Source organism: Rutilus rutilus, assembly GCF_951802725.1.
Source record: "Rutilus rutilus genome assembly, chromosome: 6".
NCBI lineage: Eukaryota > Metazoa > Chordata > Actinopteri > Cypriniformes > Leuciscidae > Rutilus > Rutilus rutilus.
In genome coordinates this window covers 21,877,693-21,900,468 of record NC_140214.1, presented here as the reverse complement: position 1 = coordinate 21,900,468, position 22,776 = coordinate 21,877,693, and the positions used below count along the sequence as shown (strand labels likewise).

The window sequence follows — 22,776 nt, the reverse complement described above, 5'->3', positions numbered from 1 at the left end:
GAGGTAGGATGATTCAAACAAAGCAGGCGGGTGACTGCAGAGTTCATACTTGAACAGTGATGGCAAATCTTCACAACGGTCTCTCACTGCTACAAGCCGCTGGAATAACAGCTGTGGATCCACTACCACTGTCTCTCCTTTGATATTGACCGTTGATCTAGATGCAAGTGTCACTGCTTGGTCAGCTTTCCTGAAGGTGAATTCCTCCACTGGTTTCCCTACCATAGACTCCAAAATCTTGCACCCAATTTCCCTTGATTTCTCAACATTGACTCCCTGCTGGGCTGCCATACCATTAGCAATGTTGTGCAGGGAAGAGTTCTCAGTGAATGGGTCTTTCTCTTTGAGATAGGTGACCAGGGCAAGAGTGTCAATGACATCTCTAGTCTGCCTGGCCTTGGACAGGTCTTTATGTTGGTCGCTGGTCTCATATGAGACACCCGTGAAGGACTGCATAGCATTGTTGATGTTTGCACATGCTGGCATTGAGAGGACCCACACCAAGCGTTGTGTCTCTGTAAATCCTTTTCCTCTTGTTAAGCCTCCATGTGTTTTTACACTTCTCATGAGCACCTGCTCAATAATGAGATCAGTGGACAGTCCAGCCCAATACCTGTTGCTCCGCCTCACTACGTGAAATCCCTCCTCAAATTTCTTGTGGACATCTGGATGTGTTTCAGGTAGGGCTGTCATCATTTGCAGGTATACATAGGCTGACTTTGCATATAGTCTGTGTCCAGAAGCGGCAAAGTAGGGTAGCATATCATGAACACACTGAAGGTGCAATCTCCAGTTGCCTGTCCTCTCAGCTTTGATGAAGTTTCTCAGAATATCAATCATGTCCATGTACTGCAGCCAAAGCTGTGCTGTCCTCATATGCATTGTTTCTTTCTTGTTGTTGAGTGCACTCTGGATTCTCTCCAAAACATCAGCAGAACAAAGTTCTTCCATCGGCATATTAGAGGACATGACTTGGTCATATAGCTCACTTGCAATACTCAAGTCAGTTGTGAATGTTTCTTGGGTATCGGGAACTTCCTCATCTGGCTCAGTATCAGCGGCAGGCGTCATCTCAACTGGAGGTTGTTCTACTGTGTCTTTGGTTGGTAGTGGCACATTGTAAGCATCAGCCAGCAACATGGTGTTAAGTGCGGCATCCACTAGCATGTGACCACGAACTGCCCTGGACACAGCCTTGCCAGACATCATGTGGCACACTGTATTTCCAGCATACACCACCTCTAGTAGCTCCTCCAGTCCAGACCCTGCCATTAAATGTCCAATGCTACCCAAGAAGCTCATTTGCATGTGAAATCCCCTAAGCCTGAGGACAATTCGCTTGAGTTCATTGTTGCTTGGCTGAGACTGGATAATGGTCAAGGCTTTCCAGAAAAGGGGTTGGTCGAACGTCAGAACAGGGGTCACATCATACTGCAGAGCTTGAGTTGCCACAAACCTCAATGTTGAGTATATGCAGGATTCATCACTGGGATCAAGATCAATCATTGGAAGGAATGTTACTGAAGCTTTCCCAGGGTGTTCACCTAGATGGAGCATGGAGATGGTTTGTTTTGTTGCATTCCTGGTGTAATACAAGCTATTATACCCATTCCATGGAAGGTCCCAGTACCATCAATGGTTGCCACATTGTGGTCGACGTTGTCTGCAACATATTGTATATGATGCTCTTCTGTGAATCCAGGGATCTCAGTCCCTTGTGCCACTGCTGCACTCTGTTCATATTTCATCACATCTGCATAGGAACAGGCAAAACCATGCTCATGGAGTGTGTCTACCAAAAAGCGTGACGCAAAATGGTGATGCATCTGGACCCCTAGGCCAAGCTGAAGAGGTGCAATCATCATCCTTGGTCTTATTGCTTGCATGATGGACTGTCCGATTGATGCAACCTTTGTATCAATGTTTTTACCACCAAACATATTCCTCAGTAGAACTTGTAGTGACTCTGGAACATAGCTTGCAGCAGCTGCAATGTCACTTGAGTCTGGGTAAGAATCGTTTAGGACTTCCATGAATTTGACATCACTTCCAATTAACTTTGCAGCGGTTTTAATTATATTCAGCTTCTCGTCTTCTGGATTCTTAGATTTTTGTTGCTTGTGAAATTCACGAAGAATTGAGTGGGCTGTGTCTCGCAAAGTGACCACACATTGATTTTCCAGGCCAGTCATTATTACTCTATCTCCAAAGTGTTCCTTTATTTTAATTTTCATCCACTTTGCACAATATGGTTCACAACCTGTGTCTTGCAAGTACTCTGTCATCTTTACCATAAGGTCTTGAATAGTAATTTGTTCATCATCGTATTCTTCTAAAAAGTTTGCCACCTTTAGGAATGCTGTTGTTCTCTCATAATCTCCAGGTCTTCCGACTTTGAATCTTTTGGGTTTGTTGCCAGGGTTTGCAGAGAATTGACTCGGAATATTCTTCATATTTTGAAAGTTAGTGTTGCATATGTTGTGGTACAGTGCATCGGCTGCATGAAGGTCATGGACAGATGATATTCTCCCCAAAACTGTTTCAGACCATTCATCGTTCCTTAAGTGGCAAACCTGCATAATCATTTCCTGGAAGTCTCCTGTTCTTACTGGGTAGATATCAATTTTCTCTCTCTGCTTATTTTTCTTATCTATTTCAGTTGGTTGACCACAGAATAAGCAATGCTCTTGAAAATTGAAGTTCTGTTCTGAGCGGAGATTATGTTTGATTTGTGGTTGTTGCAAAGATGGTATTACATTATCACGTACAATATTTTCTGCTTTACAATAGCTGCGGCGGCATTCGATGTGTACTCTGTCTCCAGGAATTGTCACGAAGCTACTTCCACGTTGAGCACTGGCACGGTTCACACCATTGCTGCCTTTTGCTTGTAGAACAACCGATGTGTTTTCATCACTGAATGACTCATTACATATTTTACACTTCTCCATTTCTCCCTGTTTACATACATTACATACTGCATATACAAAAAAGAAAAGAAAACAGTGTTGTCTAGCAATGAAATTAGGCCCAATCGAATTTGCTAGTGCTAGCCAGTGTAACCAAGGTTACCAGGGAGTAACAAAGAAAAAAATATTGTTATTAATATAATAATAAACTAATGGGAGAATTATTGAAAACTATTCAATAGAAGTAACATCATAAAAGAAAAAAATAGTAATTTCATACTAACGTATATTTTTCATTTGGGTATTACTGTGACCAATGGTGATGAGTTTTGAACCTGAGATGAGCCAATGCGAGCGCAGAATCTGGCGCAGCGGGAAAATTGATTTCCGAGGTTTGCGCGAGGTTTATGCGTGAAGTTAGAGGTAGCTCTCTCTCTCGTGCACGGATGCCTGATGAGCGCGGTGTCACGACGCTCCGGGAAACAGAAAGAAAATAATCTTCTAGATGAGTTCTGTCGGTGGATTGATGTGAGTGAAATGACTCACTTTATTTCCTATTAGTTATCAGTGACGTTGGTATTGTTATGAGAGTGAATCGGACATTCAGCTGGTTAATATAAAAGTGTATGGTGACATACATATACTTGATTAGCATCAGAGTATTGCTAAAGTGTTTATGGAGTGTATGTTTTATTAAAAAGTGTAAAGAGAACGATTTAAACGGGTCGTGCTGTACCTGCACCACTCTGGAATTTTCTGTGAGTTTAACGATCTCCTTGGTAAGTCAAATTGATTTGTAATTGTTACAAATCAGACTGTTATTGTTGTATAAGAGGAAAGCAAGAGAAATTAAATCTGTGAGTGATTTATATGCATTAAAAAAATTGTTTAATGCTGTATTTGGTTAATAACAGCTAACTGTGCTTGAATAGGTGACGGAAAAGTGGTTAATATATTAGTCAGTGCATTATGTTGAGAAATAGTCACAAACCTTGCCTATGTAAAATAAATGTTCTTTATTTGAAAAATGCATTTACAAATGTTCAAGTTCAATACAAAATACAAAATGTTTTACTTTTCATGTAGACTTTCATTGTGTAAAGTTTTATTGTGGTAGGAGTAAAGGAAAAAAAATAAACCTATTTGGGTGTTTGGGCATATTCGATTAGTGTATAGCTCATTTGCATATTAAAATTCATTTTCAAAGAAACTTGTAATACAAAATTTTTTACTTTTCATGGGTACTTTCATTGTGTAAAGTTTCATTTTGATAGGAGTAAAGGAAAAAAATAGCCCCATTGGGGTGTATTGTTGCTTGGCCTTATTGGCACACATCTCAGATTGATGAGAATTTAACATATTTCCTCAACTAGGATTTCTTAGGACTTTTAGTATGTTGTTCTGGACACCTCATAGAAATGATCTATGCTGAAAAAAATTCTTTTACAATTAGTTCTATATTTGGCTCCAAAATGAGTTAATTTGCCTGGACTAATAGGGCTTCTCTTAGGTTTTACTTAATCTTTTCTCTCAGCTAAACAAATTCATCTACAGGTTTCTCTCACATTTTCTGAAATTAAAAGCTCATATTAACTTGGCCTGACAGAGACAAATGACAAAATCTTTAAATCCTATCAATAAAATACAACCACTCTTTGTGTACATAATTTGCTTCTATATTTGTTGGTCTCAGAGACTCAATTTATACCTTCACACAATTTGCAACGTCTTCCCTTAGTTCTATCTGATGAGTTGTAATGAACTGCAATGCTGTGTATCACAGTTCAGAGTTGCAGCCAGAGGGCAGAATGTTGTAACACAGCGGAGAGAATGTTCCCTTTCACAAGCTAAAATGCACAGGTGGATTCCCACCTGACTTAATGCTAAGCAGTTGATCAGGAAGTAGCCTAATATTTTGTAAATTTGAAGATATCACTTTTGGCTTTGGGTGCATCTCAATCAGCTCCCTAGTTCAGTGGTCGGGACACTCATCAGGGAATTGGCCATTTTAAGGACTGTCTCAATCGCAGAATCACAGGCACTGAAATGTTTGCTTCCTAAAAAAGTCCCAACATGCAATGTGAAAACCAGGGGACATCGATGCATTCGTACACTCAGGAGCAAGGGAGCTGATTGAGATGCACCCTTAAACATGTCTTTCCTGATTATCTGCCTGATGCTGCTTGTGCTCCTCAAATGAGACAAGTGGAATGTGCCATCCAGACATAAATCAGTTGGCACTCAAGGGTGCTCAACAGAAAAACAAAAAAAACTTGTAACCTATAATTAGTGGTTTAACAGATGTGCGTCATGTGACTGTTAAGAAGTCAACAATATTATTATGTAATAACCTATTGGATGACATTTCGTAGCACGCTATTTAAATGGCTCTCTTTTGGTGTGTCCCAAACACTTATTTTTTTCTGATAATTACTTTCAGCAAGCTTTTTGATTTAATTTCAAATTGATTTTTAACTCTTTCCCCACCATTGACTGATTTTTCTGGCTTTTCATGCTCACTGTTATACCGGCGCTATGATATCTTCTGAAAGAGTAGGCTACTGAATCTTCGGATCAATACACAGGCGAAAAAAGCAGAATAAGGCGATAGCATTATGTAAAATAATACGATCATCAACGTTAACCAGCATAGCCTACACATCAAAAGTGTCTACCAGGTAGTCTATAGGATTGTGCATGTTTTGGTGGTGTTGATGGACTCTACTCCATCTATGTTTTGATCAACAGTCAGTCAACGTTGCTGTGCGACATTCAGCAACTGAGAGACGACGTTGTATAATATTGTTTATCCCTATTATTATTTATGGGCCTAACAGTAAATTCATTATAATCAACATCTGCAAGTGTACACTTTGAAGAGTAAAAATGACATAGAAGGTTACCTAATTCAACTTTATTAAAACTGCATATGGTAATCAAATTGCACTTCCAAAAGTCATACATTTGTGAGAAAACAAAACAGGGAGTGGATTAACGTTAACTAGCATGAGCAGACGAGAAAATTTAGCAAAGAAACGAATGAGATGACAAATGAAAGGGAAAAAATAAACAGTTGTGCGAGCAGTTACAAACATTTTTTTTTCTCTGTGCGTTTCCAAAAAAAGAAAGAAAGGAAAAAGCATTAATGTGCAACAAGTAGGCTACGCGCTGAAATCAATTACACTGTAAAAAGTGAACAGTTGGATCAACTTAAAAGAATTACTTCAATTGGTAACACCTAAAGAAATTAAGTTTTCTCAACTTAAATTATCACGTTTTATCGTGAAAACGTGATCATTTAAGTTGAGAAAACTTAATTTCTTTAGGTGTTACCAATTGAAGTAATTCTTTTAAGTTGATCCAACTGTTCACTTTTTACAGTGTAACGTTACTCATCATTAAAGTCATTTTGGCTTCATACTTTTGGCATAAAGTTATTAAATATTTGTCATACCTGACCAGAAGATGTTCAAATAAATGTCACATTAGACAAGGAAGTTGTAGGTTGTGTTTGAATAATTACGTATCTTATTTAGCAGAGGTAAATTAAATGCAATTCTCACGTATGGATTGCTTGATGAAGAATGAGAGACGGCCCAACGGTCAGTTGGAATTTAAAAGGCTGATTTTCGCGCTTCAGGGCAGTGACGAGTACATGTAGTCCAGTGGTTGTCCAGACACCCTAGACACAACTTTAAGCAATGGCCCTGAACGGTGGTTCAATGTCAACATTGTGACAACACTGTAACAACCTTCACCACTCAACGTAGTTATAGCAACCTTTTGGCCATGTTGTTAAAACGTTGTTAGAAGGTTGGGTACGTTGTGCCAACGTTCTGTGTTTGCTGGGTCCTTGCTCGATGAAGAACAAGACAACACATTGAGCCCAACGGGCGGTTGAAATTTAAGGGCAGTGACGAGTACATATGTAGTCCAGTGGTTGTCAAGACACCGTTGGCACAACCCATAGACTGTAAAAAAAATGTTCTGTGTTTGCTGGGCTGGTGCGTTTGTGTATTGTTGTTTTGCGTTCTGATTAAAAAGTTCAGGAACGGACCCTTCTTGTCTGTCATTCTTCAGACGTTAACAGTTGTATGAATGTAAAAAAAAAAAAAAAAATTAAATCATAAATTTACAAGAAAAATTAAGAAGAAAATCATATATTCAGCACGGAAAAAACAGGGACAAAAAAAGCATTATACTCACCAAAACTACTGATTATTTTTACACAAAATCTCATTTATTTCCTCAAGAAGACTGCAACTACTCTGTTGAACAAGTTATCTGTGCAGTTCAGTTCCAACAATAAGTCCTTTCTTTCGCTGAAAGTCGAGTCTGTCAAGTCGTATTTCTGGTATAAGTTTTAATTCGCTTTAGGGCTGAGAATGTCCGACCGCAAAACATGACGATGTGTACAGCTGCCTCATGCTCTCACACAGATTTTTTGGAAGGAAATCAATGAGATCAGCAGGACTTTGCCTTCAAAATCAGTCATGGCATACATGGCAGTCAGTTCTGTTTTTACCCGGGACAGATCGAATAGAGTTCCGTGACTGTGTTAAAGCTACAATATGTAATTTTTCCCCCGCTAGGGGTCGCTAAACTCTTACAATAACAAAGGCTTAGGTTGATGACGCACTGATAAGCGGAATGATGGGACTTGTCGTCATGCTGATGGATCTAATAATGTTTATGAATGAGTGAAAACATTCATGTTGTTTAACATGACTGTGGTATTAAGCAGGTCGCGATTGCTATTAAGAGACAGATATCAGCGCCACACTCGAGTCCCGCGGATATAAAGGAATAAGGACATTTAATTCTACCGAACTACCACAAGTGCTGAATTACTACTCTTACAGGTCAGTTTATTTGACGAATTAAACTTGTGAGGTAACGCAGCGCTGTTTCACTTGGTCTACACTATCACACTAAACTGCATTTGAGTGTGTTTAAAGTTATAATGTTGTTCTACAGTATGTGTTAGTTTCTTTGCTATATGAGCAGTAAGCTAGATCAACATTAGAATAACATACATTTGCTCACCTGTCTAATAAAGTACATGCAAGAGCGGCGTCCCTGTCAAGTCGTGACTTGTGAAGCTCTGTCAAGTCCAAGTTAGTCGCGGACGTGGAGCTCTCGGCATCTCGAAAACTCCACGCTGATATTGATCCTTGTTTTAGTTCTCCTTTTGTCCCAAAGTCTGCCTGTCATGGTCCATAATGTTTGAACGAAACAACAACAGCGTGCCACTAGACGTTACGCACTACGCAGTTGTCCACGTCTGCCGCCATGGTTACAATGGCAAGCGGAAACCAGGGATAACGCAGATATTACATCATTGACAGGCGACAAGTGAACAGGGACGGGCACTTTTTAAAATTGTGAATTTCTCTGAATTTACAAAGTCTTGGAAACATTTAGGATCATGGAAGTACACAATTGAAAGAAATATATAACACAATTGGTTTTTGGATATTTTGATAAACAATTCTTACATATTGTACATATTTTTTTTTTTTTTTTTTGGTAGGTTTGAAACTGCTGGGGGTCGAGGATGAAGAGAAACATTTATTTGTGGGTTGAAAAAACTAATAAATCTACAGGAATTTTAGTTTATGCAGTTTGTAACAGATGCGGGTTTCTAGCTCTGACTACTAGAAATAGTACGCGGCTACGCGCTCTGACCATCCAATCAAAGGACGTGAAAATGCCAGCGTTATTGTTCGCCTGCTGGCCCTGGTGCAGTCAAATCGAAATCTGATTGGCTGATTAAATCTGACTGATTATCTGATTGGTTAAAGCAACAGTTTCATTGCCATTTATTTTAAGCTAGAGGCGCCTGCAGTATTGATTCTGAAGACCTCAAGGCAGATTTCTTTGACCCTGGCAACACATGATGGCTGAAATATGATTGGATAAAAGCTCTAACATAAACAAACACTTCTGGAAGCAGCGCAACCGAGTGCAACCAAGAGAAAAGCTATGAAATTAAGAGAATGGACTATTGGGAATAATTTAATACTCATTCATGGAAAAAATATAGTAAAGCGCAAGTCAGTGATTCTGATAGTGTTTAGGCCAGCAGAGAAGGCTTTGCTGGCCCTGACGGCCCACCACTGGCTGAATCTGAAATCGCCCCCTATACCCTCAAATAGGGCGTTATTTGAGGAGACAGCCATTTGTTGTGGTGTCCGAAACCATAGTGGGCGTTAATGAGTGCACTTATTCAATCCCACATTGCACTGCAATAACGAGTGTACAAACGATGTACGCTCAACGGCTGTCCGAGTTTGCTCACTCCTTTTCATTCACTCCTTCAAGTGAACAGTATTAGTGGACTAACGTAGGGAATAGTAAATAAGGGTTTAGGGGTCTTTTTTTTTAGATTCAGCCAGTGTAGGCCTTCTGTAAATACTCGACATTGTTTTAAGTACAGCCATTATCCACAAGCAGAGATACACTCTCCCCACAGAACTGCTAATGTACGTTTTTTTATAGTAACTCCACCTATCTCATCTGAACAGGCTCTTCATGGACAGGAATCGATCGTTAGAGTCTAGTCTAAACCAGCTTGATTTTTAATTGTCAAGTCTGAAAGGACAGATCAAGACTTTAGCAGATTCCAGGGCTGTACATGCTGCCTACGGTAGATATCACCTATAGATGTGTCCCTGAGGGCCCACTGCCAAGAGCTAAGTGCTGCATACTGACGCTGCTGAATACACAAGCTGACTGCAGTGTGCCATTGCAGCTAGAAATTTGTGTAACTCTTAATGGTTGTAATGGCTCCACATGAGCACCACACAATGTGTGAGACAAAAAGAAGGGAATATGGCAAATCTGTCTCCGCTATTTTATTATTTCATCATCCAGCTCTGCCAAGGAAAGTGATTGAGCTTGTGAGTGTGCATTGTTTGAAGGTGTAAAGGGACAAATTTAGTAAATAAATAAATAATAAAAGCTCTTGCTCATGCTTGGACTAGTCACAAATTAAAAAATATGTGAGAAACTGTGCTAAGGTGCCCTTCAATAATAGTTGCCAGATCTTGCTAAGAAAACAAGCAAGCCGGTCTGAATTAAGCAGGGTTGTGAATTAAGTATGGGTGTCCATGTTCTCATTCTGTTTACGCCAAATTCTGACTCTACCATCTGAATGTCTCAACAGAAATCGAGACTCATCAGACCAGGCAACATTTTTCCAGTCCTCAACTGTCCAATTTTGTTGAGCTCGTGCAAATTGTAGCCTCTTTTTCCTATTTGTAGTGGAGATGAGTGGTACCCGGTGGGGTCTTCTGCTGTTGTAGCCCATCCGCCTCAAGGTTGTGCGTGTTGTGGCTTCACAAATGCTTTGCTGCATACCTCGGTTGTAACGAGTGGTTATTTCAGTCAAAGTTGCTCTTCTATCAGCTTGAATCAGTCGGCCCATTCTCCTCTGACCTCTAGCATCAACAAGGCATTTTCGCCCACAGGACTGCCGCATACTGGATGTTTTTCCCTTTTCACACCATTCTTTGTAAACCCTAGAAATGGTTGTGCGTGAAAATCCCAGTAACTGAGCAGATTGTGAAATACTCAGACCGGCCCGTCTGGCACCAACAACCATGCCACGCTCAAAATTGCTTAAATCACCTTTCTTTCCCATTCTGACATTCAGTTTGGAGTTCAGGAGATTGTCTTGACCAGGACCACACCCCTAAATGCATTGAAGCAACTGCCATGTGATTGGTTGATTAGATAATTGCATTAATGAGAAATTGAACAGGTGTTCCTAATAATCCTTTAGGTGAGTGTATGTGCGTTGTAGCTCGCTGCCGCATCACAAATCGAGAATCCATAATATTTTTCTTTATATTCTAAACATTTTCAGACCTTTTTTTCTTATAAAATTTAATTAGTGTTATCTTTTGAACTCTTGGCATGAAAACAAACTGAGGTTTCTACCAATCTTTCATGATTTTTCATGTTTATTTCTATTTCAAAATAAAGGCCTAAACATGCCTAATGAATATGAAATATTCTTATTGCAAATTGATAAATTACTGCTCCTCTTTAATTCATTTAAAAAAACAGCCACCAAATATGAAAACTTAGATTGTAAGCTTTCAAATGATATATAGTTTGTCAATATTACTTTAGGTTTTTACTAAGATAATATTGTTCTAAATATATATGGGCAACTGACACTTAAGGGGTTAAATAATCTCTCTCTCTCTCTCTCTCTCTCTCTCTCTCTCTATATATATATATATATATATATATATATATATATATATATATATATATATATATATTAAAAATAGTTCTATTAAAAACATTTTATTAAATAAAAAATAGGCCTGTTTTCTATTTTTTACATAAATATATATTATTCCGACATCTACATAATGTAGTTTGCTTGAACAAGTGACCATATTTGACAACTGCTGTTGGTCATACTTTGTTGTGCACAAATGCGTGACTGTACAATGTAAATGAGCCCAAAAAGTAGCAACCTGTGACTTCATGAACAAAACAAGGCCAAAGTCGCTTGTTGTATAATAAGTGGACATGGCAACACTGCACTGAATCAAGCTTTGAGTTGAGCTGATGCGTTGAAAAGACTCATGCTTCAGACTTTTATATGGAATCTCTTTCTTCTCAGACCAGCACAAATCACTCTTCTGTGTCATCAGTGCACACATTGTATGTTTTTTTTATTTTTTTTGTGTATTGCTGGCTAAAGGATTATGCACATTTGGTCGTACAAAGCTCTTTCACTCCGTCACGTAGAGCTGAAAGGCTTTATTGTTGTCCGTTGACTGACCAAATACTCTTTCTATTTACACTTGATTCCTATTTAGCAGACTCCTAAGTTATTTTTATTCTGTAACAGCCTTTGAACATTATAGCAAAATAGCAAAAGACAAACTGGTCTGTTGATTCTGGTAAACATGGAAAGTTAATTACTGAAGAAGCACCTCTGGGGCAGTAACCCCCAAGAATATCCTAGCTTTTGTACTTCCTTCAGATACACATTCAGATAAAAGTTTTTAGACAAAACACATTGCCCAGGAAGGCAATTTACATGACTCATTAGGGTTAACATAGCAAAGAAAGTTTGACGTGTCTAAAATCTGCCCTTTTATGTCACCTACAGCATGCAGCCATTAGGGGGCGATGGCCCGGGGAATCAACCCTAGTTGCTCTCATTGGCTATTTGGCCCAAGCATGGTAGACCTGCAAATAAATGAATTGCTTTTGTTGTAGTATTGCTCTTTGTGAGACAATTTGGATTAAAGCACCTATACAAATGGCTAAATATGTCATTTGGTGCTCTGAATTCTGCCTGTTTAACTCTAAACTGAAGGCATTAAAAAGAGATAAATACAAAAAGGGGGTACTCAAAAAGTAAAAATGATCAAAACACAGTGAGGGACTCTCATGGTTAGCACTACTGACATTTAAAGCAAACAGTGACCTTTAACCTTGAAACACCCACTTGAAGAGCCTTGCATGTGTCCAGTTGTTGCCGAGCAGCTGTTTTGAATAGGTAATAACAAAAGGAATCCATGGAATTTTAATACAGATTTATTAGAGAAACTCCAGAGGAGCTGAATTCAGGATCTGCCTCTTCAAACAAGCGTCAGTGGAGAAGAGTGCTCTGTATTTTATGTGATCTTCTCAAGTAATACAAGATATGTTAACTCACAAATGTTGTGTTTAATCACCAAAGACCAGTACACCAATAATAACCGCTAATCATTGATAAAATAATTAGTTTTTATCAGTTTATTAGTGGTGTTAAGCAACATCTTAAAGGATTAGTTCACCTCAACATGAAGATTTCCTGATAATTTACTCACCCCAATGCCATCCAAGATTTACATGTCTTTCTTTCTTCAGTGGAAAAGAAATGAAGGTTTTTGAGGAAAACATTTCAGGATTTTTCTCCATACAAAGGACTTCAACGGTCACCAAATTGTTGAAGTCCAAATCAATGCAGTTTCAAAGGGCTTTGAAGTGCTTCAAAGGGCTCTGCACGATCCCAGTCGAGAAATAAGGCTTTTATATAGCGAAACAATCTGTCATTTTCAAAAAAAAATTTTTTTTATATATATATATATATTTTTTTAACCACAAATGCCCGTCTCTCTGAGATGCGCCACGTATTACGTCATCATGTTGGAAAGGTCACGAAAAAAATAACAATAATAATAATAATAAATTAAAACAAAGATGTCGGACGATTTTTAAGTTGGAGGAAAAAAATTTGATGGAATTTTTCGCCCTTCCCTACCTTTTTGAACCGGAGTACACAGACAAATAACTTAGATAGATGACGTGACTATTGACTTCAACAATTTGGTGACCATAAAAGTCCATTGTATGGAGAAAAATCCTGATGTTTTCCTCGAAAAACTTCATTTCTTTTCCACTGAAGAAAGAAAGACATGAACATCTTGGATGGCATTGGGGTGAGTAAATTATCAGGAAATTTTCATTTTGAGGTGAACTAATCCTTTAAAGCCAGTCATGCTGTAGCAACAAGTCTAAACACACTGTTCATCAGCAGTATAGTGAAACTTATTTATCTGACCGACAGACCCTCTAATTTCAGGCAAAAATAAACGTGATTTATCTCTTGATAGACATAAAAGAGGAAAGTGAAACCAAAAAAAAAAAAAACAACACGTGCACTGTTGAAGGAGGAAGTTGTGTTCCTGAGAAGTGATTAAACAATTATATGGGCCATATCAAGTTTCCAAGGAAACACAAACGTTCGGCTGAATTACAGGGTGGTTGTGTCAGACTGCAGTATTTCAGGTGAAAATGAGGGTAATGGGATGAGCTTATTAAGTATTCCATTAAATAGAAACAAAAATAGATTAAAATGAGAGAAATCGACCTGTATTATTAGGAGTGTAATGCTTTACTAGGCTATTATTTTTTTTACATTATATGAGAAAAGCATATACTGCATAATTTATATAAAACTTAGGATCAGACACATATATGGGGAGGGTTTAATGGAATTGGTTTATTGTTACACTACTTCAAAAGAAAATGAAATATTTTTTTTACATGTTTATGCTGGAAAATAAAGAGTTGTATAACACCACAGTTCCAAACATCAAAAGCAGAGGTTATCATCGTTAAGACTGCTTATTATATCTCATTCATACCTTGCATGGCTTGGAAACTGTTGTTGTGATAAACTGGAAGTGCCTTGAAGCAGGGCTGTAGGGTATGGGAGCGTGGGACACAACGTAACACGGGGCTAATTGTAACACACTTGTTTTACTGTAAATACTTCCACACATGCTAGCATGACGAAACTTGGTGTATTTACTAGTTGCCATATCAACACTATATAGAGAAAAAATTGCACCAAAATTATTATTTTTTTGGAAGATATCCATAGACATTTATTAAACCATAGCAAAAGTTCATTTCTTAAGTTAATTTTTTCATCTCTATTTTTTGTGTTTATTTAAAATTAGACAAATCTGATATTATTTCAATCTCCAATATGTTATTTAACAGTTGAGATAGTTCTTTAATACTTCGCAAACCAGCAGAAGACACTAGCCGGGTTTAAATCCCAGTTGTGCAGGTGGGACATGTTGTCACACTGCATTACAATGTGCCCCTATTAGAAATATGCTATTATATTCTATACTTTTATTAATTATATTGAGAAAACATGAGAAAATGGTGAATAAAGACTGAGAGTCAATGTTCAGAAATTACTAATTATTTATTTGTTTTGAACTATGTTGTATAGCTGTGTTTTCCTGTGTTCGTAGTCAAAATTCAAAAATTAGTTTATATTTAATTATTAAAAAATGTCATTATTTTATATGAAAAAGTTAATAATTGTATTTTATTGAGAAAATATTTTAGTTTGTCTTGTATATTTTTTTTATTAGATCAGATAACATTTTAAGCTGTCATATGGTCATGTTACAATGTGCCCCTCACATGTTACAATGTACCCCACCTGTGGGGCATGTTGTCACATTTCACTTCCATTCTTTTGGGGTATATCAAGAAAAAAGTAGGCTGTATACTGTATTAATAAAACAAAACCACATAATTGTACTAGACATGTGTGAAATTAATGTGGGGAAAAATAAAAATAAGTAGATTTACACAAACTGAGAATTTCAAAAAGCGTTACTTTGTGCCCCGCTCCCCCCTACAGTGCGACACGTGCTACGAAAAGATTGGTCTGTGCGATGAATAAATGTAGCCTACCACTGTAGCACGCGTGCGATACCATTTTGTAAACTCCGCTACTTGTTTGTTTTCATACATGATAACAGTCGTTTTATACTTGTGCTTTTGCGATATCACGATTTTTGATCGTGGATGATTTAATGTCTCCACGATCTGCTTTTTAAGGAAATGTGGTAGTATCGTGCCCACAGGGCACATTCTATCAGCTACAGTTCTGGCGCTTGTCGCTTGTCCTTAAAGGGATAGTTCACCCCAAAATAATTTGTCATGATTTACTCACTCTCATGTTGTTCCAAGCCAGTATTAATTTCTTTCTTGTGCTTAACTCAAAAGAAGATATTTTGAAGAATGTGGGTATTAACAGTTGCTGGTCCCCAATGACTTCCATAGTACGAAAAAAACCTTTTATGTTCAACATAAACATCAGGTTTAAAACAACTTGAGAGTGAGTAAATGATGACATAATTTTTAGGTGAACTATCCCTTTAATGTTAATAAAACAACAAAAGAGAAAATCACTCACTACTCTTGACTGAAGAACTTTAATACAGTAGCTTTAATGAGAATCAGTGTATAATTTATACAGTGAAGTGTATATAGCGTTTTATTTTTATAATTGTTCATTACATTTCTTTCTTGAATGCTACTGTTAAATACATCTCCTGTAGCTGAAAAATAAATAAAACACTGTTTATTTCATTTGTATATTATGTTGTGAATCTTTGTTCTTTAACAAAGATAAAATATAATGACATAAAGATTTTTTTATCTGCCATTCTTTTTTATTATATATTTTGCAACCTTGTAAGGCTTTGTTTTTAAAATTGGAAAATTAGTTTGGCTGTCTTGCTCAGTCACTTGCAAAATAGTAAAACCAACATGAAAAAGAATCGTGATAAAATCATGAATTGTGATTTTCCTGAAAACAATCGTGATATGATATTTTTGCCGTATCGCCCACCCCTCTACTTGTGCTACTGTTTGTATTAACTGTTTGGCCTGTGCTACAAAACTTTTATCATCTGTAGGACTATAGCACTAGTGCTATGTGGAAAAAAGTTAACGTACAGCCCTGCCTTGAAGCAATATCAGATTTGGTGCTCAGCCAAATCTGACAGGTAAACATGCTTTTCAATTATTTTTAGAGTTCCAAAGAAGAACCACAAAAGATTGCTTATAGGGCAGTGTAAGAGCTATGACACTAGTGTGTTCCTGAGAAAGTATTCAGTTTGCTTCATTTACAGTATAGGCCTGCAGCATTTAACCCGGTTTATTCTTGTAAAGGAGCTTTAATGCTGCAAACCAATCAATTGTTGCCAAAAAGTCATCTTTAAAGCAATGAACCATATACAACACGATCATACAGGTTTACATTTTATTTACGTAGTAAACTATTGTCTTTCAGTGCACTTTAAAACCTCACAAGCTCAAGATAACAGAAGCGTTCACTGATTTTAATATTTTAATCATTTAAGTAGTTAGTAGTAGTGGGCTCTAAAGTGACCATTTTATAAGAATAACGGGCACAATAAAATGTATTATAAGGAAATGATGGGGTTCCTTCCATAGAAGTGACATTTGAAAGGAATGTTTGAGGGTTCCTTGCAGCAGGATGGACTTTACAGTGGAAGCAATAAATGGGCGGTGCTAGTGACGCTGACCCCGCCCCTTCTCTCAACCACTCCCACATATCTGATTGATGCTACTCTCAAGACAAGCAGCATTGAGATTTCGGCGACAGTGTTAGAGACTGAAAGATGTGTAGCTCCTGAAAAACATGCTGTCCTCAGAGCACGAGATGTTTCTGTTTGCTGGGGTAAAATCTAACTGAGGTCTAGCGAAAGCGTCGGTGGAATCCACTGTTAAAAGACGGATTGTACAAAAGCACGAGCGATCAGCGAGACGAGATTTGCACGCGCTGCTGTAGGAGATCAGCGGACGGCTGTCTGAGATCTATTCAACAACATTTCTTTGTTTCTCCGTGTAATTCCGGTTTTCTTTCGTCTTTAATATGGCGAGCGATTCTCCGGCTCGGAGTCTGGATGAAATAGACCTCTCTGCGTTAAGGGTAAGTTATGTGTCCTTCACTGAAGATGCTCATTGATGTGTTTTGGTGTTGCAGTTGCGCCGTAATGGCAGGTGCAACAATCACTACAATAGTAGAAATGGAAAATAACGGCTTAACGAACAGCAACAAGGCGTTTTAATTCCGACCAGAAGCGATTTTCGTTTCTTGTTCAGTCGGTAAGGAGTCATTATGTGATCGACTGCTGGATTTATCAGATCAAATAACTGTTTTGTGAAACTTATTACAGATTACTGAAGAAAATGTCAACGAACTGATCCGGTTGATAAAATAACATTCCGATGATCATGATATCGCAGTCTAAGGAAGCCTACATACAGGCGTTTATTTGGCATTGTTTGTGTAGGCTACATGTTGTACTAGTCAGTCCTATTAAAGTAGCCTATTCGCATGCCTGGTTCTCCGATTTGTTTTATCAGGACTTTTATGAATCAATGATTAATAAGAATATCCGAGATGAGGAAAAGGGATTTTTTTTTCTAGAAGTCTAGTTCAAAACGCCGAGTTATTAAACATGCAGTGCTTGTTGTGGCTATGCTGATTTATTATATTTTGAATCAATTTTTTTTGCAGTCATCAGTAGCCTACTAGTTATTTTCTCTGCACATTGAATACACACAGCACAATATGGCTAAAGCTTAGTGATCATTTTCCAAAAACTTTTTAAACACACTTTAAAAAAAAAATCAATATAAATTTGAGCCATGCACATCAAGTTTTTTGGGGGGGGGGGGGGGGTGGGGGGGGGGGGGTGAGGTTTTGTAGATTTTATTTTAAATAAGCCATTTGACCTGAATACAACATTGTGTTCTCATAAAAAGGTCCAAATTCTTGTCACATGACAACAAAATGGCTTCCTGCATGTTGGATATGGCATACTGACTTTGAGACATTTTCAAGTATGAGTCATATTTTTAAAAAAAAATTTCAATGCTTCAGTTTTTTTTTTTTTTTTTGGACTGCTACACTACCAAGACACCTTTAATTTACCTCACAAAAAACATCACAAGCGATTTAATTCTGGTTCAGAAATTGAAAACGCATTCATCACAGCAGAGCAATTGTATTTAATAATAGTACAATTTAGTAATATAAGTTATAGATCTCAACCAGTAGCACATCATTTACTCATATCTTTTATTCCACTTTTCATTCAATGGAAACAAAATTGAACTTGCTGTGTGCTGTTGTAGGATCTATCTGTGTCCAGACGGGAAACTGTGTGCCATATGCATGGCTTGATAAATGCTCAAATCCTTCGTAATGCCACCAAATTACTCCCAGCATGTTTTCCTGCGACTTCTGAGTGGATAAACTGGGTTACTTCTTAACAAGGCTCCGGTTTTATGTGTCTCTCCTCGGATTATAAAAACTGTGTCAGTCTGTCTAATTGGTGTGAGTGCGTATATGTGCGTTGTCCTGTAGCTCAGCTGGTTCAACATGCCACCAACACATCTTTAGATCATGGGTTTTGGTTAAAGGTAAATGCACTGTCATTCTTATTAGTTAGCCTAGTTATACACGTCTGCTAAATTCATACAATTAAGGGTACACAACAACCATGTACTAAAATCAGAAAAGTTCTTCCTATGCATTTCTTTGCGTACAGACGACACCATTGATAAAACAACCCCCGTTCACACGGATCCGCGAAAACGACAAAAAATGCTGTATTATGCATGCCAGGCCAGTAGTTGGCAGTGTTTCTATGTAAAGAAATGTTACACGCCTATAGACCTTATGCGCCAGAGAAACGAGGGCGCCGCCATCTTTAGAATATTGTCTTTGAACTTCCGTTTTTGCGGTCGCTCTGTATATTTCCATGGCGCTGCTGTCCAGGAGTAATTAGCTTTTGAAGTGGGTTTACTTAATGTAAAGTTAACGAAAGTTATCATGAGGACTGTAATGTTTAAAGCAGATGACTTAACAAATGTCAGTCAACCGGGAAGATTTTAAAATGAGCCGTTCATTAATAAACGCAAAATCGCTGCGAAAATACAGACCGGAAGTCAAAAGACAACGAGCGCAGCGCTGAAAAGGGGCGGGGCTACATAAGGTCTATAGACTGAACATGTACATTAAATCACTTTTTTTCCCCACAAATTTGCGTTTTTTTTTTTGTAGTTTATACAAAGACGATACCGCTTCCTTAAAAAAATAATAATAATAACTTACACTATAAATCCTGTTTTGAAAAGTTTATATTTTCAGGCCCCCAAAACGCTAATATCTTGTAAATGTACTGCCATTAGTTGAAAACGGTGTCGTGTAAACAGCCCCTAAGTGTGAAAATATGTACTGTATATGTTTCATGACGAATGCATCTGACAAGTAAATTGGACAAGATAAAAGTCGTTGGGCAGTTTAAAGATGCCCATATGGTGAGGCACAGTTTCACAGCAGTCATAAACCAATTACCCTGTGTGCTGTAGGATCTAATGAGCTAAAGGGATGCCCGTGAAGTGCTCTCATTTCTCTGCTCGTGAGGCTAAGTAGCGCGTGGGATGGAAAGATGACTGCAGATAGCCATTTGAGTGCTTTTGATTTGGACATCCATTGTGTCTGGTGCATTAGCTGCACCTTCACTGCCTTCTCACACATGGATCTGTTTGCACATCCATGCATTGACACTACAAATCACATGGCGCCCCAGATGTCGCTCACATTCTGAATGGGATTAAGTGTTAATCTCTGTTTTATACTAGCCCTACAGTCTGCCCTTCACTGAGGCAAGGTGATATGTAGTTCCTCGCTTTTCACACCATCCTATGGAAGAATTGAGTTTTAAAGGCCACTCACGTCACTTCCTGACTGTCACTTTCCATCGGCAGAGCAAATGCAGATTGTTTTTAAAAACACGCCTGATGCTTTGTCTCGGTTTAGACGAAACAGACATTCGGTTTCTGATGCAACCTTATTTTTGCTGTCTGTCCAGAACCCTCATTAGATGTTTGTTTATAAAATATCAGACTTGCATCTGGAAATCAATCCTTTGCTTTTATCTTCCCGTTCATTTAAATACAGTCCGTTGAGTGTGCTTTCGCATGTTGTTTTTGAGCTAGAAGGGAAATAGGTCACCCAGAAGCAGAGCGCTGACGTGCAGTAGTGGGGAAACATTTCAGTGCAGCACATGCTCAGATGGGCCATTCATAAACACTCTCTCTGGCACAGAAGAGGAGGTCTGTGTCCCACATACATGGGAGCGATGTTTGGCATCACCTGGTCAGCCTCACCTAGTCCTGAGGGACGACATCTGAAAATGAGCTTCTGTGCTCTGACCACAAACCTTGAAATGAGATCCGTGCCCTTTCTGTTTGTTGTTTGGCCATTTTTAGCTCCAAACACAAGTAGCGAGGACCTTGGTTTGTCGAAGAGGTCATGTACCGCACGGCGCCTGTGTTATTAGGCTTGGTTTTGATGCAGGTCACCAGAATAACCTTCGTTCACCCAAAATTAATGAGGTAGTGTTTTTCTCGATGCAGACGAGGTTTATTTTATCATGGGTTTGACAGGCCTGTGGGTTTAGAAAGAGGTTCTGTTCAGTCAGGCGTATCAAGACTCAAGGTTAAGTTATTTTAAATAGGAAATGGGTAGGCTAAATGACATGATGCTAATCTGTTATTTTAATAACGGGGGGAGGGTTAAAGAGTAAACAATTTGATAATGAAGAAAAGTTTACATTTTCATAAATAAAAAAAGTCATGTGGTGTGACCAACATGCATTTTTGCTGAAAAAAAGTATGACACTGAAGTAATGATGCTGAAAATTCAGTTTTGCCATCACAGGAATACATTTAATTTAAAAATGTGTTAAAATGGAAAACCGTTATTATAAATTTTAATAGTATATGACTATTTTTCTGGATTGTTGATCTAAATCTTTTAAAAACATTAAATCACCAACCCCAAATTTTTGAAGGGCAGTGTGTTTAAAAAGGAAAATGATGATTAGGCTAAGACGTGTACACTCTCAGGTGTTCACTTGAAATTCAATAACATATTAAACCTACATAACACACAAAGTACATTTCAATTGCCATCTGTTTTTTTTTTATTTTTTTTATATAACCTAGCCTATATAAATATTTTTTCCTGGTCTTTATAGTGGACACTCTTAAATGTCACAGACACATTTATGATGAAACTGCTTGAATGGATCTATGACGCATACTGGGATTTTTTTTTTTTTTTTTTATGGCTTGGAGTTAGGTCTTAAGATCCTGCTTTCATTCACACATCCTCGCAGTTAGTCTTTGTGCGTTCCCTTCATTCAGCAGCTCAGTGGGTTGAAGGAATAGTGCTGGGCCCAGCACTGTAAGGGCCAGGTGGTGCACCATCTGCTTCGTCCTCAACTGACTTCCGTACACTGATCTCCATGTGCAAAAGTGTGGGAGAGAGGTCTAGATCATACCTGTGCTCCTCAAAGAGCAGCAGTGACAGAAGACAGTATGGGGTCTGGGTGGTTGTGTGTGTGTGTTTTTTATTTATTTTTTTATTTTTATTTTTTAAGTGCCTCTGTTGTTTTTGTTGTTAGTCACTTTCTGTCACACCCTGGCACTCCAGCTGCATTCCATTCTATGCCATTCAGCCTGAGGATGTCTTGTACAACATTATTTTTTTTATGTACGTGGCGTACCAAGAAAATAAAGTGTAGTTTCTGATGATGGGCTGAACTCCCAGTTCTTGCAAAGCCACATCGAGACACTTAAACTGTGGGGTGCGGAGAGCCGTCTCACCCCTTGCCCGGGACTCTAGTGCTGTAGTTGAAAGTGCTTGTGGGTTTTGGGGTTTTTGTGTGTGCAGTTAGCCCGTGCCCTGCAGTGTTAGCTGTTCTGAATCTCCCCTCCCATCCTCCATCTCTCCGCCACTCTGCCCTCCAGCAGACGTCCGCTGACCCATTTCCTGTCTTTACACAAGAGCAAATGTACGCTTTCATTTAGTTTCAATTAGCTAGATGTATAACCTTTTTATTGTATGTTTAATAGACTGGCACATCTGTTTGCATCTGGCCTATTTACACCTTGAATTAAGATTAATCTCAGATGATTGCAAGAGACTCTTTGTTTACATCTGGTCACATGAGTCTCAATTGTGTCTACTGTGACTGATTGTGTTCCTGTGCATGTCACTTACTACATCATTCAGTTGTTGCAACTGTTGTATTTTAATTTGTGCAAATGTGCCGTTTTAGTCAGAATACTCATTTATCTCGTTTTAGTCTAGCTCCTATTAACTGTATTGGATATGCTTCTTAAGATATGTGCCACTGCATGTTGATATCAGACATATTGAAGTATACATCACTTGTTGACTGTTAAGTGGTCATTGTCTCATAGATTTCCTTACATGGTTTAAGAAAATGTGACCGTCTCTTGTGTGTGTTAATGTGCTGTCATTGGCAAATGTTTGTAGATTAGTAATGTGTGGTTTATTAGGGAGTTTTCCAATCAGATTGTTTATATTTTAAATGCACTTAAAAGCAGTGGTGGTAGAAGTACACAAATCAAGTACTTAAGTAAAAGTACTGATACCTTAATACAATATTACTTCAGTAAAAGT

At 38.2% G+C, this 22,776-nt stretch overlaps 1 protein-coding gene across 1 annotated transcript in view; it reads left to right on the top strand.

Moving 5' to 3' along the window:
* The first annotated feature begins 17,004 nt into the window (after positions 1-17,004).
* Positions 17,005-22,776, top strand: part of tnika (TRAF2 and NCK interacting kinase a) — an 85,732-nt gene continuing 79,960 nt past the window's right edge. The window contains 1 exon segment of the mRNA XM_084412158.1: positions 17,005-17,199. Within this exon segment, the coding sequence (XP_084268284.1) occupies positions 17,143-17,199 (57 nt within the window). The 5' untranslated portion in view covers positions 17,005-17,142.